The sequence below is a fragment of the Oncorhynchus nerka genome, linkage group LG10, assembly GCF_034236695.1.
Source record: "Oncorhynchus nerka isolate Pitt River linkage group LG10, Oner_Uvic_2.0, whole genome shotgun sequence".
NCBI lineage: Eukaryota > Metazoa > Chordata > Actinopteri > Salmoniformes > Salmonidae > Oncorhynchus > Oncorhynchus nerka.
Window position 1 is genome coordinate 81,032,674 of NC_088405.1, and position 16,324 is coordinate 81,048,997.

The window sequence follows — 16,324 nt, forward strand, 5'->3', positions numbered from 1 at the left end:
GATACAAATTCTGCCTTCCCGGCGGCCCGGGGAGCAAATCCAGTGCAACCTACCACTGGCCAATCGGATGGCTCAGATTACCGTGTCTGCAGTAACGTAGCAGGCATAAAAGAAAGCTACAGCAAAGTTGATGCTCTGAAATTTCAAAACGTTTAAAACCATGACTAGAGAGAGAATGTCAACAAATAAATCAAAGAGCTGCTGTGAGTTCATGTTTAAGTTCTTACTCAGTACTGTCATCCCTTTTATAAGGCACAAAATGTGCGTTCTTCCTATTTCCACTCAGTGCTACAACAAGCACTGTAGCAGTAATGAGTGAGTAGGAAAGTGTATCTATAGGCTTGAGTTGTTGTTATTATTAGCAGCTTGGTTCTTTTTTAATATTAAGGAATATTTCACTTTCTCTGTTCATAGGAGTAACAACATGAATTTGTGCATGAGGCAGAAATAATGCGGTGCAACTCGAGTTTCGCCATCAGCTGGAAGATGGTGTCCCTTTTTGGTCAGTGTCAGTGGAGGAAAGGGAGAGCGGAGGGATGTTGAGAGGTTGACCCTCAGTCTGCTGCTCTCTCCCTCCGCTGAGACTGACCATCAGATGCAGGCACGATCAGCCCAGTAAAATAAAAAGCGAATTATTTAAATGTACACTCACTCAGGCATGCCTCACAAGTAATCAAACAACCGATTTATTACCGGTGTGATCATATAGCCTACCTTAAATTTAGAAATCTATATTTTTTAAATGGCCTGAACAACAATGCATTGGCAGGGCAATTCAAACAAAGACAATATGCGGTGATAACGTATTGGGCCTATAGCAGACTGCACAAACCTCATTGCTCCAGTACTATTTTTTATTGGTTATTGATGCATAGGCTTACCTTCTTTAAGTCATGTAAAAAAAAATCTGAGCGGTAGATCTCGGCTTGTATTTTGCCTCAGAAAGAGATATTGATTCAGAAAAGGTTGATGACCACTGTTCTAGAGTTTCCCCTGTTAACACAAGCAACATTTCCCTTTACTGTGGCAATTGTGATTGAATCAAAGCAATAGCCTCTTTCAATGCAACATACCCAAACAAAACAAACTATGCAAGAGAATTTGTTGTAGATAGAACGCATCGGAGTGCGGCATAAACAATCAGCGCTGCAGTAGGCCTATACACAAGTAGACCTATCCAAAAAATATGGATCTGTGCCATTTACTTTTAACTGGACTGTGTTTACAGCATGAGCGGTCGTTGATGTACTTGTTTTGAGATCAAAGCGAGAGCTGCATGTAACCACGAATGCACATTCTGTTCATATCCTTTGCTAGTTAGTGAGTTATTAGCCCAGGTATAGATCATTTGTAGGCAACAATAGGGGAGTGATTGCTGTTGTAGGAAGCACAACATGTGTACATTTTTAAATAATCTAGAAAAAAAGTGAGTCGGGTAAAGAGCTTTTTTTTTGGTCATACCTTTATGACCAAAAAAAGCTCTTTACCCGACTCACTTTTTGAGAACAAGTTCTCATTTACAACTGCGACCTGGCCAAGATAAAGCAAAGCAGTGCGAGAAAAAAACAACACAGAGTTACACATGGGACAAACAAACGTACAGTCAATAACACAATAGAAAAATCTGTATACAGTTTGTGCAAATTAAGTAAGGAGGTAAGGCAATAAATAGGCCATAATGGTGAAGTAATTACAATTTAGCAATTTACACTGGAGTGATAGATGTGCAGATGAGGATGTGCAAGTAGAAATACTGGTGTGCAAAAGAGCAGAAAAACAAATATGGAGATGAGGTAGGTGGTTGGATGGGTTATTTACCGAAGGGCTGTGTACAGGTGCAGTGATTGTTCAGCTGCTCTGACAGCCAATGCTTAAAGTTAGCGAGGGAGATATAAGTCTCCAACTTCAGTGATTTTTGCAATTCGTTCTAGTCATTGGCAGCAGAGAACTGGAAGGAAAGGCCGCCAAAGAAGGTGTTGGCTTTGGGGATGACCAGTGAAATATACTTGCTGGGGTGGGTGTTGCTATGGTGACCATTGAGCTGAGATAAGGCGGAGCTTTACCTAGCAAAGACTTATAAATGACTTGGAGCCAGTTGTATTTTGAGACAGGCTTGAATAAGCTAAGTAACCAATAGGCAGAGGGTAGCATGATTTGTCTGATTCTCTGTAACAATGGTATGGGTATAATAATGCAGTTTATTTTGTAAAGTGGTTTCTTGCATCAAACAACAACAATATTTCTGGTCACCTCCTTCTCCGAAGAACAAGTGGATAAACAGGTTAATGTCAATCCCTGCTGTCACGTTCTGACCTTAGTTCCTTTGTTTTGTCTTTGTTTTAGTATGGCCAGGGCGTGAGTTGGGGTGGTCAGTCTATGTTCCTTTTTCTATAATTTGGGATTTCTGTGTTTGGCCTGGTATGCTTCTCAATCAGAGGCAGCTGTCAATCGTTGTCCCTGATTGAGAACCATACTTAGGTAGCCTGGTTTCACTTTTGAGTTGTGGATGATTATTTTCCGTGTCAGTGTTTTGTTCCACACGGAACTTTTTCGGTTTTGTTTTTTCACGTTGTCGTTTAATGTTTCGTTCAGTGTTCATTATTCTCGGTCTCATTAAACTCAGTTTTTCTAATGACTGCCTTGCCTGGTTCACCAACTACTTTGCAGACAGATTTCAGTGTGTCAAATCGGAGGGCATGTTGTCCGGTCCTCTGGCAGTCTCTATATGGGGGTGCCACAGGGTTCAATTCTCGGGCCGACTCTTTTCTCTGTATGTATCAATGATGTTGCTCTTGCTGCGGGCGATTCCCTGATCCACCTCTACGCAGATGACACCATTCTGTATACTTCTGGCCCTTCCTTGGACACTGTGCTATCTAACCTCCAAACAAGCTTCAATGCCATACAACACTCCTTCCGTGGCCTCCAACTGCTCTTAAACGCGAGTAAAACCAAATGCATGCTTTTCAACCGTTCGCTGCCTGCACCCGCACGCCCGACTAGCATCATCACCCTGGATGTTTCCGACCTAGAATATGTGGACATCTATAAGTACCTAGGTGTCTGGCTAGACTGTAAACTCTCCTTCCAGACTCATATCAAACATATAAAATCTAGAGTTGGCTTTCTATTCCGCAACAAAGCCTCCTTCACTTACGCCGCCAAACTTACCCTAGTAAAACTGACTATCCTACCGATCCTCGACTTCGGCGATGTCATCTACAAAATAGCTTCCAATACTCTACTCAGCAAACTGGATGCAGTTTATCACAGTGCCATACGTTTTGTTACTAAAGCACCTTATACCACCCACCACTGCGACCTGTATCCTCTAGTCGGCTGGCCCTCGCTACATATTCGTCGCCAGACCCACTGGCTCCAGGTCATCTACAAGTCCATGCTAGGTAAAGCTCCGCCTTATCTCAGTTCACTGGTCACGATGGCAACACCCACCAGTAGCACGCGCTCCAGCAGGTGTATCTCACTGATCATCCCTAAAGCCAACACCTCATTTGGCCGCCTTTCGTTCCAGTTCTCTGCTGCCTGTGACTGGAACGAATTGCAAAAATCGTTGGAGACCTTTACCACCCTCACCAACTTTAAACATCTGCTATCTGTGCAGCTAACCAATCGCTGCAGCTGTACATAGTCCATCGGTAAATACCCCACCCAATTTACCTACCTCATCCCCATACTGTTTTTATTTATTTACTTTTCTGCTCTTTTGCACACCAGTATCTCTACCTACACATGACCATTTGATCATTTATCACTCCAGTGTTAATCTGCAAAATTGTAATTATTCGCCTACCTCCTCATGCCTTTTACACACAATGTATATAGACTATTTAAAAAAAATCTACTGTGTTATTGACTTGTTTATTGTTTACTCCATGTGTAACTCTGTGTTGTTGTCTGTTCACACTGCTATGCTTTATCTTGGCCAGGTCACAGTTGTAAATGAGAACTTGTTCTCAACTAGCCTACCTGGTTAAGTAAAGGTGAAATAAAAATAAAATAAAAAACCAAGATGAATACTTACCACACTGCGTATTGGTCCGATCCTTGCTACTCCTCCTCAGAAGAGGAAGAGGAAAGCCGTTAAACCTGCATGTCTTTTTTTCCAAAAGTCTCATGGAATGTAGGCCTACATTGAACACCAGACATCGGCTGCTACTGTAGACTGTGAGTGCAACTCAATATTAAGAAGGTGTTCCTAATGTTAGGAATACTCAGTGTATATCCAGCCTGCTAATTTACAACTACTCAAAGAAGGCATGAATCTTCGGCACAACAAGCACATAAGCCCAGCCTTTTCACATCACGTGTAATCACATCACCTTTCTTACACTGGTAGAATAATTATTTTTGTTGATCTGTGCTTATGGTACCTACGGAAGTCTATAATGTATCAGTGCAGGAGTGCAGTATTGTATGCAGGGAAGGAAGCAACAGCCGCTCTGCGGCAGCAACAGTTGGCTCTCAACAGTCAAGAGTTAGCTACGCCACAGACAGGGAGACGCACAGACACACCGGCACTCGGCAACCACAGATGGAAGGAAAATGAGAGTGGAGAAGAGAGAGGTCAAAAAAGACACAGCCACACCAGATGGTCACTCGGCAACCAGACACTGAAGGAAGGAACGAAGGAAGAAAAATAGGACAAAAGAGAGAAAATGTCTCTACTCACTTGAGTCGTCCGAGTCATAGCCCTCCACGTCCGGTTCCTCCTCCTTCTTGCCAGTCGCCGCAGGTGTTGGGGCGGCGGCACCGCCAAACACCCGGTCCGGGTCGTCGCCGGTGTGGGAGTGGGCCGGGTCATCCCCAGAGTTGTGGCTGGCGGAGGAGGAGTGCAGCGAGCCGGCTCGGCTGAGGGCGGGGGGTGCTGTTGGGGGGAGACCCCGCGGGTAGCGGGGGAAGTAGTCAGAGATCTGCTTGATGGGCTGGATGGGGCCAGGGCACACGTCAATGGCCATGTGCTCCTGGATGCTGATGGTGGTCTTCTCGCCTTTGCGTTGTGTCATGCATGCGGTCCCTTGGAGCGCCCACCCAGCCCAGTCAAGACCCAGTCAAAACAATAACTATTCCCCAGGTGTCCCCAAATATACAAAAAAGGCTCCTCGAAAGTAAACACCAAAGCCAGCCAGAGAAAAAAAAATGAAATTTGAAGTTGTTCCTCTGAAGTCTATCCCTGAAAAAAAAAGCCAGTAGCCTTAGTGGAGAGAGAGCTCCTGGCTGTTAGTGAGATGAGTAGGTCCTGGTGGCTCCTCGGACTCCCCCCCTCTAGCTTGTGCTGCACTGGGCTACATGGAGAGCCGTGGCTGGTCCGCCCTGCACGCTCTAACCATGCTGTCTGTCTGCCTCACACACTGCTTCCTGCCTGCTCTCTCTACCTCTACAATACACCCTGCACACGGCTGCCGTTTGTTTGTGTGCGCGAGAGAGTGAGAGAGAGAGAGAGAGAGAGAGACAGAGAGAGAGAGAGGGGGGGGGGGGGGGGGGGTTATTGAGGAAGGAGGTGGGCTCAGCTGATGTCACCTCTTAGCAACCGAGCGGTAAACAGGGACTGCCGGTGCGGGTACTTAATTATGCTATTAGTCCCCATCCATCTGTCAAAGAGAGGAGGCTCTGCCGTGTGTGTGTGAGAGAGAAAGAGCATAAAGAGAGAGACTGCAGAGAATACCTATGCGTGCGTGTGTGCGCTTGCCTGTGTGCTGTGGAGTGAAAGATAAAATGTGTCTTTGAGGGAGCGTGTCTCTGATATAGGAGCACTACCGCAAATGTAAGTGTGTGTGTGAAAGAGACGTGAATAGCTCCGTGTGAGTGTGGGGACTGTAGAGCATAGGCATAATGTGTGACTGTAAGGAAGAGTGTCTGTGTACTTATGAGGAACGCAAGCGTTCGTGCGTGTATATATGTATGTGTTTGTGAGTGAGAGAGAGCGAGCTAGCGACAAAGAGAAAGGAAGAAAAAAGAAAGAGAGGCAAAGTGTTTTGTGTGTAACACACAGGGAGATAGTCGGACCCTGGGGTATCTCTGACCAGCCCATGTTTGGAATTAGCAGTGAGACAATTAAACATTGGTCACCTTCTATCAAACTAATCTCTAGAGCAACAGGTGCTGAATAAAAAAGACCAACATAATTACAATTAAGAATTGAAAAATGGAATGTCTGTGTAATCGCGTGGTAACACTGGCTGTGTTTAGATAGGCAGCCCAATTCTGATTTTTTTTTCATTCATTGGGCTCTGAAGAAAATTCTGATGTGATTGGTCAAAAGACCAATTAGTGGAAGATCAGAATTGGGCTGCCTGTCTAAACGCAGCCTTAGAGCCCAGATTGTTGTGGTTTCAATCCCCACAACCACCTATGATGTTATCAGGTCTTAATTTAAAATCAATCCTTTCAAACTTTTCTAAATTAACTCACGGTTACGTAGAGTGGGAAAACAACCTCCCCTTGGGTGGGACGTCATTACTGTTTTTGAATTTTCTAAGTACCTTTTTTTTTCTTCCTACCTTTTTTTGACTACATAACGTTAACAAATTGTCATAGTGGTATGGTGCTGGAGATAACGTATGAGTTTAAAAAGTAGTGAAATATCCATTTACGTGAAAAAAATGTGACTTTAAATGCCTTCTGCAAAGCACTGTGTTTGAAAATGTCCCACAAACATTGATTCTGTGTGTTTTTTAGATCTAGACTGTGCTCAGCCTTGGTTGTTCATCGTGGCTGTTGACACAGTTAGTGTAACAATGCTGACAAAAGTGAACAGCAGCTGTCAAAATGCAAATGGTGATGCATTGATCACATTGGGAATTTAGACATCTATAAGAGTGACTTAAATCTCACTTAAAAGATCATGAGTCCAGACGACATCTGACAAGCTTGACAGGAGTCAGAAAAGTCATTTAATCTATTCATCAACAAATCACCTGATCAAGCAATCTGTCAACCTGCCAATCAAAATGTACATTAAAGAAACCTATTGCAAAAATAACCAGCAAAACCATGAAATACATGTCCTAATTTAAATATAAATGAAGCCCTTTTGACTGACGTTTAGCGATTCAGAGCAATTAAGCTATTAATGAATCAACGGTGTGTGGTGGCCATTCTTTGAGGGAAAATACTCAATGAGAGCAAATCTCATTAATTCCCAATCTATTTCTGACAATACCTCCAGAGGATTTCTCTCTTTGAGACTGAAGGGACTGATGATGACAGGCACATTTAATTCACTTTCACTTTCCCAAACTTTACAACAGCAACAAAAAATTAAAATAACTAAAAACACCCAAGTCCATTGTGCCGAACATCTAGTATGAGCCCCCGTTGGCAGAGGCAAGACGCGAGAGAGAGAGAGAGAGAGTTGATGGACTGCATTTCTTATAAAAACAATATTTGAGGGAGTTGACAGACAGGCAACACTATTGGTGAGGACATGTTGATGTGAAATAGATTGACGAGATGGTGGCAAATGGCGTGCGATATTTTGCTTTCCATCTGGGGTTTAATGCTCCGAAGAGACTAGCTCTTGTTTCTTTTTTCCATCAAGGCTATTTTATGTATCTGGAAATGTGCACTACAAGGGCAGACTTTGAAGGTTCTATTTTTTTTTACGTGCTAGAGACACTGGTACATTTGAAATGCCCTTAAACCTCACTTGCTAAATGTTCTGTTACAGTTAAGGGTATATTACTGGAAATGTTCAAAGTTTACCAGTAAACTACCAGAATGTTTGTATCTTTCAAGGATTCTATGTGATCTATCACAAGACACCTAGTGGCCCCTTTCCAGTACTTCAGATTATCACAGGTGTCTAATTATCTCTGGCCCTCCATGTGGCCTCATCACATGCAAAATATATTAAATAATGAAGAAGATTTGGAAAAAGAATTTGAATGACTAAGCTGTAAAACATTATGTAAGCAATAAGGCATGAGGACCCGGGGATTATCGTGTGATAACTCCCGACTATTGGCTGTTCTTTCGCTGAGGGCCGGGAACAACCCTTAAGAGGGAGTTATCCCACGATAATCTCCGGGTTCGAGGGCCTTATTGATATTATAAAACGGTTGCCAACATTTAAAAAAAAGATTAACTACATGTTTTCATTAATTAGTAAATGTGTTTTATTTCATCCTTCCATCAGACGGGCAAAGAAAAGGTGTTAGTTCTGAGGTTGCTAACCAAACAGGCTGGTCGTTAATTATGTTGGGACGTTTGGACCCATCATTTTATTTTTCCATCCTGCAGTGGATCATTCTGGTCTGGAGCCTCAGCTGCCTATGGACAGACCCCAACCTATGTAACTCATCTTTTTAATAATTTAGCTAGCTACACTGGACAAAAACATAAACGCAACATGTAAAGTGTTAGTCCCATGTTTCATAAACTGAAATCAAAGATCACTGTTAGTGGGTGTTTATCTTTTGCCAAGATAATCCATACACTTGACAAGTGTGGCATATAAAGAAGCTGATTAAACAGTATGATCATTACACAGGTGCACCTTGTGCTGGGGACTAAAAAGGCCCTCTAAAATTTGTCACACAACACAATGAAACAGATCTCTCAAGTTTTGAGGGAGTGTGCAATTGGTATGCTGACTGCAGCAATGTTCACCAGTGCTGTTGCCAGATAATTTTTGTTTTTATTAATTTGGCCGTATGTCCAACTGGCCTCACAACTACAGACCACATGTAAGGGATGGTGTGGGCAAGCGGTTTGCTGATGTCAATGTTGTGAACAGAGTGCTCCATTGTGGTGGTGGGGTTATGGTATGGGCAGGCATAAGCTACGGACAACAAACAAAATTGCATTTTATCAATGGCAATTTGAATGCACAGAGATACCGTGATGAGATCCTGAGGCCCATTGTCATGCCATTCATCCACCACTATCACCTCTTGAATCAGCATGATAAGCAGTTCTTCCATGGCCTGCATACTCACCAGATATGCCACCAATTCAGCATGTTTGGGATGTTCTGGATCGACGTATGCAACAGTGTGTTCAAGTTCCTGCCATTATCCACTTCGCACAGGCATTGAAGAGGAGTAGGATAACATTCCACAATCAACTCTCTGCGAAGGAGATGTGTCATGCTGCATGAGGTAAACGGTGGTCCCACCAGAAACTGACTGGTTTTCTGATCCAACAGATGCATATCTGTATCCCCAGTCATGTGAAATCCATTGATTAGAGCCTAATTTATTTAAATTGACAGATCTTATATGAACTGTAACTCAGTAAAATCTTTGAGATTGTTGCATGTTGCTTTTATATTTTTCTTCAGTATAGTTCCCGATTAAATGAAAAAGTGTTCATGAACATTAATCCCTTATTTATTCTTCATCTTGTGTGCAATTTTTCACTGACACTGACTCTGCATTATCCACAGGGTAACTGTCAACTTCTGAGTCTGAAAATGGACACTGGAGGTGAAGGAATCTGCATTGTAAGTATAATTTCAATGTATTTTCAGACATAATTTTAGAAAATAGACAAGTTAAGTGCAGAGAAAATGTGTACATTGTATTTTAGATGAAACCTTCCAGTGAGTCCCATAACACAATTGAACAATGGACCAAATTATTTGAGCAAAAAAATGTAAATGATTGAGTTGTCAGTCATGAGTCATTCATTCACCACTGCATCCTGTATCAAAAGGTTGGCTATCCTCATTAAAGTCTTGTAGATCACTTCATTGTTCCTTTTTTTTTTACAAAGCTCTACTACACAAGCTTCCAACTTACCTAACTTCGTTGCTAACGTATAAAAGAATGAGCTACCAAACCCGCTTGCAGGATTGGTTAACACGAGGTCCCTCTGGTCTCGACCAAATTAGGTAAATACTCCTTTAGTTTTAGTGTCCCTCATTGTTGGAATAACCAACTAAATTCCTTGCATCTTGAATCCCTGCCGCCGCTACGGCAGGTTAAGACTCTGGTGTTGAATTCATTCATTGAGGATTGCAGTTGGACCACCTTTTCTCCACACACAGAGAGGTTATTATTGTTTTATTTGGAATGTTACTTTTGCTTTCTATTTAAAACGTTTGTACTGAGGGCACCATTGGGAATGAGACCCTGGTCTCAACTGGGCTACCCTGAATAAATAAAAGTTAATACATTTAAAAAAAAAAAAAGCTTTTCAATGTTTACCACAGCATTCTATTGTTATTTAGTGAGGAAATGTCATGCATTACATTTTTATGTAGCCTAGCTACAGTATGTAAGGTAAAAAGTTACATTTTCCATTCATTAAAATACATGGCAACACATATTCATGAAATATATTTTACTAGCTACTACAGCATAATGTCAAAATGTATTTTAAACATATACAGTACCAGTCAAAAGTTTGGACACACCTACTCATTCAAGGGTTTATCTTTATTTTTTAACTATTTTCTACATTGTGGAATAATAGTGAAGACATCGAAACTATGAAATAACACATATGGAATCACTTAGTAACCCAAAAAGTGTTATACAAATCTAAATATATTTTAGATTCTTCAAAATAGACAAAACGCCCTTTTCCTTGATGACAGCTTTGCACACTCTTGGCATTCTCTCAACCAGCTTCAACTGGAATGCATTTCAATAAACAGGTGTGCCTTGTTAAAAGTTATTTTGTGGAATATCTTTATGTTTGTATTCTCACATTTTATTACTTCTTATTGTAGTTGCATTGTCTAGAAGGAACCTGCAAGTAAGCATTTCGTGTATAAAAATGGCGACGGAGAAGAAGGCAGACATTTTACGTGTCCCCAACCGATTGTGTTTTTTTGTTCGTTTATTTGCATTTTTTGTAACTTGTTTTTTAAAACGTATTTTTCACATGATGTTGCCGCTACCGTCTCTTATGATCGAAAATAACTTCTGAACATCAGGACTGCGATTACTCACCACGGACTGGCAGAATCCTTTTTTGCCTTTAACGAGTCTGACAAGCCTGATGCAAACTATATACTGCTTTTGCGGGAACAAGCCCAAATCGAAGTGATTTGCGTGAAGAAGAGGTGGAGAAAAAGGGGCCAAAGGGAGGGCTGCCTTCTGAGAATTCGTAGGGGATTGAATAAACCCCCACTTCCTTTCATTCTGCTAGCAAACATGCAATCTTGGGAGAATACAATAGATGACCTACGCCAAAAATTAAACTACCAACTGGACATTCAAAACTGTAATATCTTATGCTTCACGGAGTCGTGGCTGAACGACAACACTATCAACATACAGCTGGCTGGTTATACGCTGTACCTGCAGGATAGAACAGCAGTGTCTGGAAAGACAAGGGGCGGCGGGCTATGTATTTTGGAAATAACAGCTGGTACACGATATCTAAGGAAGTCTCAAGCTATTGCTCGCCTGAGGAAGAGAATCTCATGATAAACTGTAGACCACACTATCCACCTAGAGAGTTTTCATCTGTGTCATGACGTTGGCGTGGGGGATAGGTTCATGACAATCATAAATACCTCTTCCCCCTTTTTCCCTTCTTTAACCTACTGAGGTTACGTTTAAAAAAACCTTGGTTAACATAGAGATTCTGGGAACATCAGTATGCGGGGGGAAATTAACTATATTCTGGTAATCTGAACAATTGAACATATGCAGTGGTACTTAATGAATATGATGTCAGTTCGGTTGTCATCTGAGACCTTCTCATCAATGATAAGATGACAAACTCTACAGTGGAAAGTCTACACAGAGTTATCAGATTCACATGGAATTGTTTTTCAATTTAAATGTTTGAATTTGATTTTAGCCTCTAAAAGGTGAGATTTGGATTTTCATAAGATAGGGCTGCTCAATCAGTGGCCCTCCCGTGTGAAGGGACAAGGGCTATAAAACTTTTCACACACACCCCTTTTCTCCCTTCCTATATAAAGCCTTGACGACAACATAACTTCATGTTCCAATGAGGTAGGATGACGATCCTATGTCAGAATGGTTCAGATAAAACTACAGAACGAAGCCAACATCAGCATGAGCTTTGGTTGCGAATGGTATGAACTTTGAACTCGTATTCACGACAGAAGTGATACCTCCAAGCCTTTGAGTTAGCGGCCGCAGCTGCAAACGCAGGTTAGGAAGTAACAGACAGAGTATCCCATCTACCACACAACAACGTTACTACAACTTATCCAAGTGACCACCAGAGACATTCTTCAAAGGACAGATGACTCGGTTTGGCAACATGGTCTTCCATCTACCACCAACCTACTGAAGCGCAGCTCAGAGTAAATATTAATTGCATTTTCCTTTTCCAAATGGGCGGTAATTTAGAATGCATAAGATACTGTATTTACGATAGCACAGCTTCTTCCCTTTGTTCCCCAGTCTCCCGCTCTTTCACTCAAACCCAGCCCCTTTTCCTTTGTGTAACAAGCTGTCATATCTGTTCCGCCCATTAGGGACGTTTTCCTATGACGTAAAAAATTATCCAGGTATAATTCATTTTTTGTATATGTAATTCTGTGTGATTAGTTAGGTATTTAGTAAATAAATAATTAAACCCAATTTTGTATTGCTGATTCAAATTGTTAGTCAGGGTTCTTGAAGATAACCAAGAATTTACAACTTTCAGATGAGACTGAAGTAAGATGAAGATTAATGTTGACTGCTATGGATGTAAAATAATTACTAGTTCTTTAAGAGTTTATTCGGAAGATAACAGCTCTATAAATATTATTTTGTGGTGCCCGACTCTCTAGTTAATTACATTTACATGATTAGCTCAATCAGGTGATATTAATTACGGAGAAATTATTTTATAGAATAGCATGTCTTAGCAATTAATCCGGCATAGCCAAAGACACAACAATCTGTATTTCTCGTAGTTGTTTTACGTACCACCACAGACTGAGGCTGGCACTAAGACAGCATTGAATGAGCTGTATTCCACCATAAGAAAACAAGAAAACGCTCAACCTGTGGTCCCCACAGTGACCGTACATACATACCCCAACCAGAAGCCATGGTTTACAGAAAACATTCGCGAGTTAAAGGCTAGAGCTGCTGCTTTCAAGGAGCGGGACTGTCACCCGGAAGCTTATAAGAAATCCCGCTATGCCCTCCAACAAACCACCAAACGGGCAAAGCGTCAATACAGGACTAATATCGAATCGTACAATACCGGCTCTGACATTCGTTGGATGTGGCAGGGCTTGCAAACCATTACAGACTATAATGGGAAGCACAGCTGAGACCTGCCCAGTGACACGAGCCTACCAGATGAGCTAAACTACTTCTATGCTCGCTTCAAGGCAAATGGCACTGAAACATGCATGAGAGCACCAGCTGTTCCGGAAGACTGTGTGATCACGCTCTCCGCAGGCGATGTGAGTAAGACCTTTAAACAGGTCAACATTCACAAGGCCGCAGGACCAGATGGATTACCAGGACGTGTACAGCGAGCATGCACTGACCAACTGGCAAGTGTCTTCACTGGCATTTTAACCGTTCCCTGTCCCAGTCTGTAATACCAACATGTTTCAAGCAGACCACTATAGTGCCTGTGCTCAAGAACACTAAGGGAGTCTGCCTAAATTACTACCGACCTGTAGCACTCACATCTGTAGCCATGAAGTGCTTTGAAAGGCTGGTCATGGCTCACATCAACACCATTATCCAAGAAACCCTAGACCCACTCCAATTGGAAAACTGCCCCAATAGATCCACAGATGATGCACTATTGCACTCCACACTGCCCTTTCCCACCTGGACAAAAGGAACACCTATGTGAGAATGCTATTCATTGACGACAGCTCAACGTTCAACACCATAGTTCCCTCAAAGCTCATCACTAAGCTAAGGACACTGGCACTAAACACCTCCCTCTGCAACTGGATCCTGGACTTCCTGACGGGCTGCCTCCAGGTGGTAAGGGTAGGTAACAACACATCCGCCATGCTGATCCTCAACACAAGGGCCCCTCAGGAGTGTGTGCTCAGCCCCCTCCTGTACTCCCTGTTCACTCATGACTGCATGGCCAGGCACGACTCCAACACCATCATTAAGTTTACCGATGGCAACAGTGGTAGGCCTGATCACCGACAACGATGAGACAGCCTATAGGGAGAAGGTCGGAGACCTGGCCGTGTGGTACCAGGACAACAACCTGTCCCTCAATGTGATCAAGACAAAAGGAGATGATCATGGGCTATAGGAAAAAAGGAAAAGATCTCTGAAAAGATTTGGCATGGGTCCTCATATCCTCAAAAGGTTCTACAGCTGCACCATTGAGAGCATCCTTGGTTGCATCACTGTCTGGTATGGCCACTGCTTGGCCTCCAACTGCAAGGAACTACAGACGGTAGTGCGAATGGCCCAGTACATCACTGGGACCAAGCTCCCTGCCATCCAGGACCTCTACACCAGGGAGTGTCAGAGGAAGTCCCTAAAAATTGTCAGACACCAGCCACCCTAGTCATAGACTGTTCTCTCTGCTACCGCACGGCAAGCGGTACTGGAGCACCAAGTCTAGGTCCAAGAGGTTTCTAAACAGCTTCTACCCTTAAGCATTAAGACTCCTGAACACCTAATCAAATGGCTACCCAGACTATTTGCATTGCCCCCCCCCCCCCTCTTTTTCACCCACTGCTACTCTCTGTTGTTATCTATGCATAGTCACTTTAATAACTCTACCTACATGTACATATTACCTCAACTAACCGGTGCCCCCGCACATTGATCCTGTACCTCTACCCCCTTGTATATAGTCTTGCTATTGTTATTTTACTGCTGCTCTTTAATTACTTGTTACTTTTACTTCTTATTGATATTTATTTTAACTGCATTGTTGGTTAGGGTCTCATAAGTAAGCATTTCACTGTAAGGTCTACCTGTTGTATTCGGCGCATGTGACTAATAACATTTGACTTGATTTGATTTGATATCCCGTACATACGACTAATAAAATCTGAAATACGGTCAAGAATCACTGCCATGAACCAGACAATACAATCTCCATACAAATCAGTGTTAGTTTGAGCCAGGTCTATGAACAATATAAACACTAGAAGATCCACTGGGGATTTAAGTAATTGGTAGAATAAAACAGAAAATCAATCCATTATTAGGCTTCATGCCAATAAATGAGATGAAGAGCTAAGAGCTTGTATTCTCTTAATCACAGGACAACAGAAGACTCCAAAGAGCAAAACAAACAGGGATTTTTCTTTTCAGAGATTAATACAAGGCACCTAGGCAATGGTTGGACCACTGTGCGGCAGTAACTGGAGAAGGGACTTTGGTAGTGTTGTAGTGCACTTTCTAGGGATGTGTTGTAGTGATCTTATTGGGTACTGAGGTACGGAGCTGTAGTAGAGCACTTCTTCGGCAAAGTTTGCAGAGTAAAGTGTTTTTTCAGAGACAAGGGGAAATCTCCAGGACTTCCCATCTCCAGGACTGAGGCCAAGTGTTTCCCTGCGTTTCACAACAGCAGCACGTGGCCCTAATGATCAATAGGTCCTGTAAAGAATTAACAAGAATTGTAATTGGAGTACTTGATAGTGTGTCATTAACATGGTTCCCCATATTCATTTAGCAGCGGCTCACCGCTGCTCAATCATTGCTACTGCTGCAGCAAATGTCATTTTTAAAAACATATTTCTGCAGAGAAGCGCTTTTAAAGTCCCAGTAAAAAAAAATGTTTTTCCTATGTTTAATATATATTTTCACACTATGAGGTTGGAATGATACAGTGAAATTGTAAAAATGATTATAATGCCCTTTTAGCGTAAGAGCTTTTTGAAAAAGCCGCCTGAAACTTCAGACTGTTTTGGTAGGATGGAATATTGGCCTGCCTGGTGATATCACCAAGTTGTAAATGAGTTAATAGACCAATAAGAAAGAGTTCCAACCCTCTACAATCTAAAGTTCAATGTGTTTCCATTGCATTTTCAACTTTACCAAAAACTGTTGCAATAAATAGCAAATGTGCCACTCTGTTCTTGCCACGTGAGCTCTGGCCAATAGCCCCTCAGATACAGTGTGGGTAGGCGGTGCGGTTAGGTTAGTCTACATGATGAGAGATTATTATGGAATATTTTTACTTGTCAAACGGCAGTCATGTCACCAGAATAAGACCTGTTGGAAAGGAGCATCAATGTCATTAGTGTGCACTTTCAACAGCCTGTGAGTATGTGGACACCTGCTCGTCGAACATCTCATTCCAAAATAATGTGCATTAATATGGAGTTGGTCCCCCCTTAGCTGTTACAGCAGCCTCCACCCTTCTGGGAAGGCATTCCACTAGATGTTGGAACTTTGCTGCGGGGACATGCTTCCATTCAGAGCATTAGTGAGGT

At 42.3% G+C, this 16,324-nt stretch overlaps 1 protein-coding gene across 2 annotated transcripts in view; it reads right to left on the reverse strand.

Moving 5' to 3' along the window:
- Window positions 1–16,324, reverse strand: part of doc2b (double C2-like domains, beta) — a 263,270-nt gene that overhangs the window by 152,340 nt on the left and 94,606 nt on the right. For both annotated transcript variants that reach the window (XM_029671532.2, XM_065023792.1), the window contains exon 9: window positions 4,691–4,885. In XM_029671532.2, the coding sequence (XP_029527392.2) occupies window positions 4,691–4,885 (195 nt within the window). The remainder of the gene's footprint in view (window positions 1–4,690; window positions 4,886–16,324) is intronic.